Below are 13,136 nucleotides of genomic sequence, written 5' to 3'. Positions count from 1 at the left end.
CCATATCTTTGTTATGTTGCTAACAGACAGACAAATGTAAAGCGCCGCTGAAACATTACCTCTGCCTTGGCAGTCCATAAATCACCAAACCTATAAATAAATAAACAAAAACACACAAAGTCCTTGTGTTCTGGCAAACTTTCATGACCTGGTAATGAATTCCAAATCCTCATCCATGGACCTCATTCACCAATATCTTTGTACAAATCTTAAATTTGTTCTTGAGTAGTATTTTTTGGGTTTTATTGTTTTGGTTTTTTTTTGTTACTTTGAATAAGTAAACTGCCAAAAATGATCCAGAAAAGGTCAAGACTCGTGGCTGAGTGTAAAATTTAACCTCCAGGTAAGTCTGTCAGTGCTGCGATTGACCAAGCAACCAGACAGAACCTTATTTTCTGAATAAAACCAATAATAACACTAAAAAGAAACCACTGCACTGGACATTTACAATTTGAGGTTCTTGCAGTTGAGGAAACGGAACAAAAAGTATATTTTGACCCCAACTTCTTGACTGAAAAACCCTTTATTTTTCTCCCGAGAGACATGTTAACTTTGGAACATAATCTTCAGTTCTTCAATACTTCTAAAATAATAAACTGCTTTACAAATTCCCACAAGTTGAATGGAAAAGCTGATAAAATCACCACTGCAACTTTATGGTGTTGTACTGAACACAACAGTAAAAAACAACACAAAAGTGGACTTTGTTCTAACATGTTGGTATTCCAATATTTTTAAGAGTTCTCCTGAGTGTTTGTAAGATTTGATCTCAGCTCAGAACAAATTTGAGAAATGGAGATTTTCACAAATGCCAAAAACTGCGTGAGAAGTACCTAAGTAAATCTTCAGAACAAATTTGTAAGAACAGTTGGTGAATGAGGCCAAATATTTTAAGTTGCATTAATATTTTGGTTTAGCTTTTGGTTCAGGCTCTGGTCATCTCACACATCGATTACTGCAATTCCCTACTGGCAAGTCTGCCTGCATGCTCTGTTAAACCTCTGCAGATGATCCAGAACACCGCAGCGCGTCAGATTTTCAACCAACCCAAACAAGTTCTGTCACTCCGCTGCTAATTCCTCTTCACTGGCTTCCGGCCGCAGCAGACATCAAATTTAAAGCTTTGCTTCTGGCTTACAAAATAATAACTCAAACAGCTCCTGTCTACCTTCACTTCCTAATCCAGGCCTACAGTCCCTCAATACAGCTACATTCCAACAGTGAAAGACACCTCATGTTACCACCAATACCTGGGACTAAATCACTAGGTACTCTTTTTCTCTGTTGTGGCATGACGGTGGAATGATCTCCCAAACTCTGTCCGGTCTATAGAGTACTTGTCTACTTTTAAGAGCAAGCTGAAGACTCAGCTCTTCAAGGAGCACTTCCACACTTAGTTCCACATAGTATAGCTATATTTGTCGGAAAGTTGGAGAACTTGCTTTGATCATATTATGTTTAATTTCCTTCACATATTATTGATATGATCAGAAACTACTGTAACTTAAAAATGTGTGCTTGGTAGTTGAACCACAGTGAATTTGTCCCAATTAGCTGCTCAGACATTTAATACAGGCCAGTAAATGGTTTCATTTTCTTTTAAAAAAAAAAAAAAAAAAAAAAAAAAAGAGGTTTATTTTCTACCTTGTTGAAGAACAGGATCATTTCCTACATATAATTACAAAGTCAAACTTCATATATTTTCAGTCAAATGTTGTGTAATGCTTGTTTTTTCTAAATTACAAGTTAGATCTAGCTTGTCTGGTGTAATCTCATGAAATACTTCAAATTTAAATTAACTGGACCCTAGTTGTGGGATTTCTACAAGTTAATATACAAACATCAACATGTTTTCTTTTTTTTCTTTTTTTTTTACATTTTATTTATGGTCCTGTCTGTCAAACAGAGCTTACAAACAAATGAGATATGAAATGTGATGATTAACATGATTTATTATTATTTCAAATAACACCAAAATGAGAACCATGTACTATTCATTTAAGACTTTAATATGCAACAGAGACCACAAACTTACTTAGTAATTAAAAGAACAAAAAAAAAAAACATACTGGATCATAGAAGGTTGCAAAATAAAATAAAAACTTACATTTGTTTAAACCACCATGGTTTACTCTGGTTATCTTATAAATTATCTGAGGATCCCAAAACCAAACAGGCCAGCCCAGATTACTGACTCTGGGTCTGATTATTGTTTAGTCATATTGTTTAGCCTTTCAGTGTAATCTGAGATATTAGAGTTTCCGCCCACCTGTGTTGCAGCTACACACACTGAGTGACATAATCTTCTGATTTAATTGCTCCAAAATTCACGTTGTTGTGCTGGAACACCATTTATTATTCTAGCACTGCTGGAAAATACTTATTTTTGATAAGTAATGTAAAACTTTTTTTTACAGTAAATGGATTAGGTCAGGAAAAGTTCAGAGTTTGTTACTGCCTACATGTCATGGGTGGGTTTGATTTGTAAGAGTGTCTCTATTATCCCCAATACAATGTGTCACTTCCTGTGACTGTGATGTTGACAACACATGTTCCCAATGTGACTAATGATTAACGTGAACATGGGGAAAAGTCCCTAAATGTACAACTCAAGAGACATACATAACCCATGGCTTTGTACAGTTGAATAAACAGTTTTAGTTTTTTTCTGAATCTGGTGTATAAAAGTAGAAGCACAAATTACTGTAATGTATCCAGTTATTTCCAGACAATCAGTATCAATGTGAAAATCAAGTATTAAAAGCACTCTATACCCTGACATTTTCAATTCTAAATAGTTTTTTTTACAGGTTTTATTTGCTGTAATATGATGCATGCTTTATGTAACATGGTCTTTCAGTCACCACATAGATAAAATGCATCAAAAGTTAGACCCATTTAGGACATTTTCTCCAACATAACATCAATTCTTTTATTAGAAGAGTGAGCACACAAGAAAGACACCTTAACTCACGTGTCTCTACCGTCTGAGGAAAACATCAGATCTGACATATACCTGTAGGCTATAAACCATACCCCTTTCAAAGAGTGCAGATTAACACAATGTAGCACCTCAACACAGGACAGTCATTATAAAAGGCTGATAAAACAAGAATGCAAGCCTGATAACCAAACATGGAGACTAGCAGTGGAATTTATAAGAAAACGTCAAAATACAACACATTTTGTTCTGTTTTAACTTTGCTGTTTCCTGACTTGTGCATGCCAGATCAACTTCCTGTTTGAATCTTTCTTCTTCTCAACCTCACACAAAAAACCTAAGGGACACTGCTTTTGCACACTGCCAAATTATTAATGGGTAAACCATAAAGCTTCTAAAAAGAGAATTTAAATCCAATGAGGAGAATATTAACCCGGCATGAGCAAAATATCCACTGTGGATACACACCTTTAGAGGCCCTTGTCTCAATAAATACCTTTATGGCTGCAACACGTTTCAGTGTCAGGATCTGACTTGTTCAGACAGCACACATCAGCTTCACTTGTTTTTTTTGTTTAAACTTTTTCACATGGTTGCAGCGAATGTCCAAAGCACAGAGCATACCAAACTAAAACTTTTCTCCGCCCCACTAAGTTAACATGACATCTTGACCCGAGTGGTTACAGGTTACAGAAGTGTGTAACAGAAGAAAATTTGAGCCCTTACCCACTGTACTGGCTCACACAGCTTCCCATCTGAAAACCCTGAAGACAAGCCAAAGGTGAAATCACATTCTAGACTGAACAGAGTTTACACAGCGCAAATCGACCTGCTTTGTGAAATCCTGCATGTGTTCAGTCTTTGTCCTGTTCGGTTTCCCCCCTCCATCACCTGTTTAAGGTAATGTGTGTTTGCCAGTCCTGAAGAGCACGCCCACCGTTCAGCAATAAAACAGCTTCAAGTCAAAAGAAAAAACAAAACCTAGCAGGGTTAACCCCTCAACTGCCAACAAAAACAAAAGGAAGTCAGCTTGGCCTGGGAAATGTTCAAGTTCTTAAACAGCCAAGGAAACATAATGTTTTTGTTCCTTAAAAGGCCATTTTTTTAATTGAAATATACAATATCATCACTGGTAAACAATACAGACAATTAGGACAAGTTTGTAGATTAACTGTACGATTGAAGAATGCTGGCATTTGATAGATAACAACGCAATACCACTGCAACCTAAAATTTGCAATTTGAATATTTTAGTTCACTGACATGTATGTTCTAGTTAGTTTTGTCCTGTTATGAATAACCATGCGGTCCTTTCTTGTTTTGGACAACATCGCAGTTTTTTTCCTCTTCATATTTCAAGCTTAGCTTTGAGGTCTAATTTGGAGAGGTTTGGGTGTGTTTTCATGAGCATTTGATATTATCAGCAATTTGTACACTGCTTGTTGAAAAGGGAGAGATGAGACAGAAACTTCAGGAAGAGCGACGAGATGATGACATTTGAGGCGAGAGGAGGAGGGAAAAACAGGAAAGTTCAAAAAGAGACAGAATGAGGCCAAGGTTTTGACAGGAGAGTGGTAAAATATTTAAAAGTTCACAGTGCTTCAAGCTTAAAGTAGAAAGAGGTGGGTTAGGAGCACAAAATTACATAAAACAGAAAAAGGCAAGGTGGAACGCAGCACATGCTGGAGGCAACCCAGAAGGTAAAGCGAGGATGGTGTGTTTAAAAAGTAAAGAAATACCTTATGCCTTTGAAAGGAAAAGATTCAAATCAGACATAAAGTGAGAAATTGAGAAAAACATATCAGGATCTTATGTTTTTCTGTATGATAAATAAAACCAAATAACATCAGTGGGAGGTAATTTTCTCTGTATTTAAACCCTAAAATAACAATGAAATAGGGAAAAGAGTGGAACAATAAGAAAGAGCCGTTGAGGAAATACAGGCAGAACAGAAAATACAGTGTATCCGACAAAATATATGCTTTCAGTACTTGTCACAATTAGTCATAAAGTAAGAATCTGATCTCTAGACGTGAAGGTTAAAACAGGACAAAAACCATTTTTGAAAGAGAATAGATATACAGCAGCAGTACAGTTGAGTGTTAGTGACTAAAGCTTTGTTTAAGTTTGGCTGAGAGATAAATCCAAAAACAGTGTTCAACAGTGTTCCAACAGGGTTAGAAATAAATGATACATTATGTAGGGGTTGCAGAGGCAACACAGATCATGCCATCTGCAGGGCAAATTAAGACCCAAGACCTCTAGAATATGTGATGAGGAAGGTATATGACAGACAAGAGGCATTCTTGCCCTGAAGAGCAGCAGCTAGTAAAAGTTAAATTTCTTCATTTTAAGCTGGAGCTTAATCATCCACTCCAGGGGATTCATATTAATGGGAATACGATGCTGAATGCAAAATTATTCATTAGATCATCAGGGGGTGATGTAGACTTAACATAGGAGCTGAATTGAAATATCAACATTAGCTACACTCTGAGCTTTAAAAACAAAGATACATTTAAAGGGGCGTGCAATATTTATCTGCTATGGTCATTACCTTCATTCAGGAGTAGGAAGATTTTTTCCCCCACCAACAAGTATTCGATGGCATTCGTTTGTCGGTCTGTCTCTTAGTGACATAACTCAAAAGAATCACGGACAGATATCTCTTGATTTTTTAGAAAATCTCAGGAATCGAATGAGTGAATAGATTTGATCAGATGGTGATCAGGATCACCATCTGATCAAGGAATTTTTTAAAAAGGATTCTTTGCTTTTGGGAAATTGTGATAGTTTTGCCATCTGGGCTTCTAACTCAAAAATAATGACGTCATTGGCAAAAAAATTATTACAACAACTTGACGAAGGTCTGCACTCTGAGTGCTTCTAGTTATAGAAGTTGTGGAAGCATTTGCCCATGGTCTAAATTAGGATTTGATGTTGACCTTTTTGTTTTATTTAGCCTTCATTGATGTGGTGCTGGACCACTGTCTTCAGGCCATAATCCTGTTTGTTTTATAGTTCCACTTACATATCTTGAACATTTTTATCACTTTTGTTATGTTTAAAAGCTCCACAGTACAAAGCTTCACACACTGTTGATGTGAAGTGTTTTTTCTAAGATGATTGGATGCACCTATGTCAAATGTTCTGTAAAATGGATTTACATCATTTAATGTAGTTTTGTTTCCCAATTTCCTGACTTTGTAAGAAAGGAAATAGTGTCCTGCATGAAATCTAAGGCTTCTTTGTAGTTCTTATAACTTGTCCACTAAATAAAAATGTATTTAGTGTTACTTCTTAATATACAAGCAGAACAAAAAAAAGCTGGACATACCTGAGGTCTTTGCTGTGAACATCTTGTCCATGGGTTTCTGGGGTTGGAGTTTGCCCTTCAGTTTCCTTGCACTCATCAGTTGCTAGCAAATCAGTTTCTCTGCACTCCTCTACTTGTAGTTCTCCTTCTCCATCACCATGATTACTGCCATTGTCCGGTTTGTAGGTAAAAATAATGGTGGGTTTCTGTGTGGGATCCTCGGGTTTGGCCTCAGTGAACCAGTGTTGGTGCTGTGCAGGAGGTGGTGGAAGCACGTGAATGACTGTTCCATCAAGGCCAACCAGTTTCCCCTTCTCTTTCTCTCTCTCTACCTTCTCTCTCTGTTCATCCTCATCTTTCCGTCGCCGAAAAAAGCTCTTAAAGGAGATCCAGCGTTTAGGCTTGGAGCTTTCCGATGAAATGCGCCTTCCCTCTCCACTGGGACTTCCTTCACCTTCACTGGGTCGTACAGGAGAGCTAGAAGCAGAGCTCTTTGTCCAATGACCAAAATGTCTCTGAAGTATGTTAGAAGCATGGTAAGGGGAAGACGTGGATCTTGGAGGGGGGAAGGGAGCATTGGGCTCTGACCGAGGGCTAGAGAGTGTCACAGCAGCAGAGGCACTCTGGGATTTGGAGAGAACTTTTGCGGAGGTGTCCTTCTTTGGCTTAGACATACAGCCATCAGTGGTGGAAAAAAGAGACTTAGGTCGACTAAGTGTCTCCTTCATGGCATCAGGTGGTAGGGCGTAAAGTTCCTCAGAGCTGAAAGTCCTGGACTGTGCCGAGGGTGACTCTGGAGGGGACTGTGGAGGCTGGATAGAGGCCACAATCTGTGACAACACAGTACTGGCCTCCTCCCGATGGCTAGTCTTTTTCCCAGAAGAATGAGTTAAGCCTGTGTCATCATCTTTACTGCAAGTAGCATCTCCACATTTTTTATGAGTGAGTGTAACAGCATTATTAGTATGGCGGGCTTTAGTTGCAGTTAATGTAATATTGGCAGGAGCATTTGCTAATGTGGGTGAGAGGGCTCCAGCTGTGGAGCTTATTACAGTGCTTGATACAGTGCAAGAATCTGTAGTGGCTCTAGGTTGTAAATTTGGTGCTTTTGACATTGCATCAAGTGGAAATTTGGTCTCCTCAAAGGAAGCTCGCTCCGATGTTCCTCTACCTGAAAGAGTTTTCTCTGTTGAGGAGGACTGGACACTATCAGATGATCCAATCTCTTCATATGTGTGGCTGGCTACCCTATTTCCAAGCCCTTTTAGCTGTAGAGGTTCGCCATGGAGTCCCAAGAAGCTCTTATACACAGCTAGGTTGTCATATGCACTTGGATTAATGACAATAGGTACCTTGACAGCATTTTTGGAGCTGCGAGCATAGGCTGGCTCATCTCGAATTATAATGGGAAAAGGAGGCATACCTGCATTATTGAAACTGTTGAATTTGATCTCTGATAAGTTGGGGGATTTCACAGGTACAGTGCGGGAGGAAGACAACCCAGCAATCGGAGAAGTGGGAGCTGACTTGTGACTGCAGAGCTGAGTTGCATTAGTGGGGCCTGCATTACTTCCACCTCCTAGATCTATCTTAGGTATCTTTTGGCGAGGACTTGTGCTTGAAGTCCACACCTCCTGATAGCGTGTGATGCCTTGTTTCTTCTGTGGGGAAAGACCAGCAACGGGAGGTGTTGTTGGCATTAAAAAGGAAGTAGGGACAATGGGGGACTTTGGAGACAAGGGTTGGACTACAGATGTGCTACAAAATGACGTAGGACTGCAGTGCTTTGACAAGTTTTTAGGTTGTGGGGTAGAATCTGACAACTGTTCATTTTTATTGGTCATAGATGCTGACACATCAACTACAGTATAAGGCTTACATATCATTGATTTTTCCAAATTTACTACACGATATGGTTTAGCTTGCTCCTCTGTGGGACTAAAACTTATTGTGACTGGTTGACCAGGGAGAGCTTGCGGCATTGGCATACCTTCTCTGCCATCCTGGTCTTCTAACCTAATGGCCAGTACTGCCTTGTGTGTTTCGAACATCTTGAGAGGACTCAGTGCTCTAGTGAAAGACTCCTTGTTTGTCGGAGAAGTACACAGAACAGGTAGTTGACAAGATTTGGGTGACTGCAATCCATTTTTAAGAGCAGAGTGGGCACTGCCTCCACTGCTGGAAGTTGTTCGAGAATCCTCTGGTAGTGATGATGATGATTCTGGAGAAGTAGCTGAATCTGAAGCTGACAAGAAGCCACTGCCTTGCAAATCATGGGGACCATAGGGGAGAAGACTTCCATTGGAATCCATTGAGGGGTATCCGTTTAAGATTTCATCATAGCTATCATCATAGTCTACTGCACATATCCTCTGTAGTGAGCGGTTACGTAGTGGCACAGTGTTCCATTTTTTTCCTGCAGCAAAAGGCACGGGAGACAACGTAGCTGCACGGAAGTTTGCAAATCGTGGCTGACCTCGCATACGGATTTCCATAGCTAGTAACTCTTCATCACTTTCATCCCAGCTCTCATGCTCATCATCGTCTTTATCAGTGTCTTCCTCGTCTTCATCTTCATCTTCACTTTCACTAGAAAACTCTGGGTAGCAGAAGCGCCCACCTTCTGTGCTGATGATCTTAGCGCTATCACTAAGGGATACCCGTTTTTGAGCAGTACCACCACCACAACTGCTGCTGCTTCCCATTGCTAGACAGCTGGAGGCTGGTAGGCCTCTTTCCAAGGACCTGCGATATGAACTACTGATTCGACCCCAAAATAAATCCTTAGAACCTGATAAGGGTGTGGGGCTAGAGCCAGGGGCCAAACCAGCAATTTCCTTAAGGACATCTGTCAACCCACTATTGTTATTTCCACTAGGTGTCCTTGGGCTGAGCTGTCCATAGCCCTCAATCTCTTCACCAGCATCCTCTCCTTCATTGTTGTTGCTTGGCCCACTAGGCCTCTTACAGTTCAATCCATTGCGATTCCAGACCGTGAAGGCTGATGTTTTGCCTTGCTCTATGACATTTTGTGTTTGTTGCTGGTTACCATCTGAATCCAGTACTGCAGAAGAACAGGGCAGCATCATAGTGGGCTTAACAGCAATAGTTGGTTTCTTGGCCACTGGTGGACGGAAATGTCCTGAGCGTACAGGGCCACTGCCAGCCCTCTGAGAGTTGGTGGTAAGGTTAGGGTTGGCTTTGGCTCCAGCAGCTGGTAGATTTAGCTGCTGATTTGATGCAGGCTTGTGCTCAGATGGAGGTTTCCCTCCTCCACTCTGAGCCAGACAGTGCAGACTCTTAGGTTTAAAACAGTTCTTGCACTCGCCTGGTTTCCACACGTGCTCAGTGAAGGTGCTACAGGCCGACATGGCTGCTGGTCCAGAAAGGCAGCCTGTTAGGTCAATGGACAGGAAACCCCTCCATTAAGTTACAGTGTACAGCACGTTACTGTAGAGCAACATTGATGAACCCAAATTAATCATCAAATGTGGGGCAACACTGGATCTAAAAAAAAAAAAAAAAAAAAAAAAACAAGAGAAAGAGAGCATGCATTAGAATTAATTGAAAAGAATTGCTTTCCCACATGTAATTCCTCTGGACACAAATAATACAGTTGTATTTTACAATAATAAACTTCTTGCATGGGAAAAAAAAAACACTCAGCTAATTAAACAAAATTCTATTAGACAATATAAATAACATTTTAAACATGTGAAAAAAGTGGTACATTGTACTAGAAGAGAGGCAGAAAAAGAAATATTAATAGATGAAATGAATAAAGACAGCAGTGCTCTCATTTCTCCTCAAGATGGCAAGCTTTCCCTACACAATGTTAATCCTTCCTCAGGGGCATTGATCTGTCTCCTAACCCACCAGTCCTGAAAAGCAAAGAAGCAAAAGGAAAGAGGATTAAGGGAGTTTATTTTCCAAATAGCTATCTGATGTCAGTGTTGACAGGGTTAGGCAAGATGAAAGGCACTGACGCTGTCACTGCATCAAAACCTAAGTCCAAAAATCTTATCAAATGCAGAGGTAAAATCAAAGTGGAGATCACTTGTATTGAAATCTGACAGCAGTGTTTTTAAAGTTTGAAAGTAAAAGAGAAGTCAAGGGATATTTTGTAATTTTGAATCTATATTCCCCCAAAATTCACTTAAAACAAAAACTAAGTTATGTTTGCAACTGCAAACAATCATACCAGAAAATGAGGATACAGTCAAAGACTCTCAGGGTTGATCTTATTACACTAGTTTTTCGCTTATTTTCTTTTTTAACAATTGTATAAGAATGTAGTTTTTCATATTAACATAAATTAAAATACATTTTTAAACTTTAATTTTAACTCATTTGTTTTCTTTTTAATTTTCTTCTCCTGATGAAAATGTATCTTTGAGTATATCCTCTGAAACCAAGTATATGCTGCATATTAAATGACTAATGCTGTTTACTCTAATTTCTTTAATACTATCCAACCAAGAAAGAGGGAGATTACACATTTTGACTATTACTTTATGATTTTCACAGTAGACTATAAAAAAAAACAAAAAACAAAAAACTTTATCTTGAAAGGTGGCACCTAAAGAAGGTAGTCAGTCCTAAATCCTAGAAATTCAATTAACTAGAATCACAGAAAAGCAGCAGAGGAAAGAAAGAAAAGAAAAAAATGAGAGACTTTTAAAAAAAAGTGCAGAATCTGGAAAAAAAAAAAAAAAAAAAAAAATCATACAATTAAATTTGTAGAATTAATATTGATATTTTAAAATGTGACTACCCACAGGTTCTCAGGTTATCAGCACCAGGCACATCCTGTTTTCTCAGCCCAGCAGGTCATGCTTCTATACTGTTTAAATTGCACATTGGCAGAGCTTTCCATGTTAAATCCTTTCCAGTTATTACACAGACCAGACCCCAGTTATTTGCTAGATATAGTCAAAGAAAAGAAAGGACAGGATTATATGTCTTTGTGAGGCATGTGTTAAATTAGTTTAAGCCTCACTTCAATGAAAATCATGATTCCAGTGGAGGCGGGAAGACAAAGGAAAACTCATTACCATTCAAATTAGCTTCATCCCATTTGACCAGTTCACTTTTACACCACCAATTATAAGCAAGTCTCAGACACCACGTTTACATTAAATCCATGGATTATAAATGGTATGATGTTCAAAAACCAATTAAAAAAAAGTTTAATTTCACACAAGAATATGTGTGTTACATAACCAGCTTTCACATCATTTCTACAAATATCCTGCTCTGAACTACTTTCAAGGTCATGAGATGCAAGGTAAAGCAAGATTTCATTATTAATCTAAATCCTCGGAGCTTGTAAGAAAAAATTGTAATACAAAAGGAGCGAGAACGAACCAAGAGTGGAGGCTTAACATTAAAATTTAGCTTTTTAATTGTCTGTTAGTACAGAATGAGGACCATTTGAGTTCTTTTGATAGCCTCATAAGGTCAATATTGAAAAAAAATAAAATAAAAAAACAAAGGATTTGCATTAAAGGTACAGCTTATTAATACAGTCCAAAAAGTCACAGTTTTTCTTTCAAGTTTAATGACATGCATGTCCATTAGGGCTGCACGATTATGACCAAAATAATAATCCCGATTATTTTGATCAATATTGTTATCACGATTATTAATCACGATCATCTATTGTGTCTGAGAAAAAAAGGAATTTTTATTGTAAACAATCTACCTGGCAACTCTACACACACACACACACACACACACACACACACACACACACATATATATGTATAAATGCTTTTGTGCAGTTAAACTGGTTATTTCATATTTAACGAGCAACTTCGTCCGCGACAGGGCAGGTTGTGCACGCGGCGGGGTTTATGTATTTTAATAGCACATGTTGTAAAAATGTTTGTATTTTTTACCACCTCAATCAGCTGTTTAATCAAAATAATCTGTTTTACCTGCAACAGGAAAAATGCGGAAACGGCATCTCACCGCTTCATGCTTTTCCGTGTTAACCACGGCCACCTCAAATGTCCAGCCAATCAAACGATACTTAACTGGCTGCTGGTAAAAGGTGTGCACGCACTTGATATTCAGGCAGCTTATGGAAGCCTTAGCCACACGTTCGCCCTCCTGGTGGTTGGCAGACTACTGGTTAAGAACTTAAGTGATCAGATGCATGCAGCAGAGCTCGCGTTTTAAATGTAAATATTGTTGACAATCATGTTTATTTAATCGTGACCACCAAAATTGTGATAACAATCAAAATCTGATTACTTGTGCAGCTCTAATCTCCATCCCATAGCCCAGTGGTTCCCATACTACTTGGGCTGCAAGCTCAAACATCACATACTGTACATTAGTGTTTGCAGGTAACAGGTGACACGTTGATGTTTTTACGACTAATCAGTCGTCAAAATAGCAAACTGACCATCTACTCTGTGTGCCAACTACATGGAAGATAAAGTGTTTTGCTTTGTGGTACTAAAAAAAAGTTGTAATAAGAGTTCATTATTCTGACAGTTGCCAAAGACAAGATTATGTTAAAGATTTATTGAAAACTGCACCAGGGCTAACATTATATTTTCTAAACTAACGAGAAGACTTACAATTGAACCAATGCACAGCAGCTGGAGCGCTCTTTGATGGACAAACTTTGTAATTACAGCACTAGGACATGTTATACTGCTGTCTGTTAAGTGCAAATTAAAATATTCATAATAATAAATTGTCAAACATATTCTCAAATGCTGACATGTTTGAAAGTGGTTCAGATCAGCTTAATGAAATGGTGTTCTGATTTATTGACTGCCCTGCAGTTCAAAGCCTGACCCTGTAAAAACCGAGACTGGACTGGAACGCCTAGCTGATCATTTAGGTCAGAAGGGGATATCTTCA

General features: G+C 38.7%; 1 protein-coding gene across 1 annotated transcript in view; it reads right to left on the bottom strand.

Annotated features, from left to right (window-relative positions):
* Window positions 1–13,136, bottom strand: part of peak1 (pseudopodium-enriched atypical kinase 1) — a 105,250-nt gene that overhangs the window by 16,645 nt on the left and 75,469 nt on the right. Inside the window, exon 4 of the mRNA XM_079252406.1 lies at window positions 6,279–9,764. Coding sequence (XP_079108532.1) covers window positions 6,279–9,628 — 3,350 coding nt within the window. The 5' untranslated portion in view covers window positions 9,629–9,764. The remainder of the gene's footprint in view (window positions 1–6,278; window positions 9,765–13,136) is intronic.

The sequence above is a fragment of the Telmatherina bonti genome, assembly GCF_933228915.1.
Source record: "Telmatherina bonti genome assembly, chromosome: 2".
NCBI classification, from domain to species: Eukaryota; Metazoa; Chordata; class Actinopteri; order Atheriniformes; family Telmatherinidae; genus Telmatherina; species Telmatherina bonti.
This window is presented reverse-complemented; position numbering and strand designations above follow the sequence as displayed.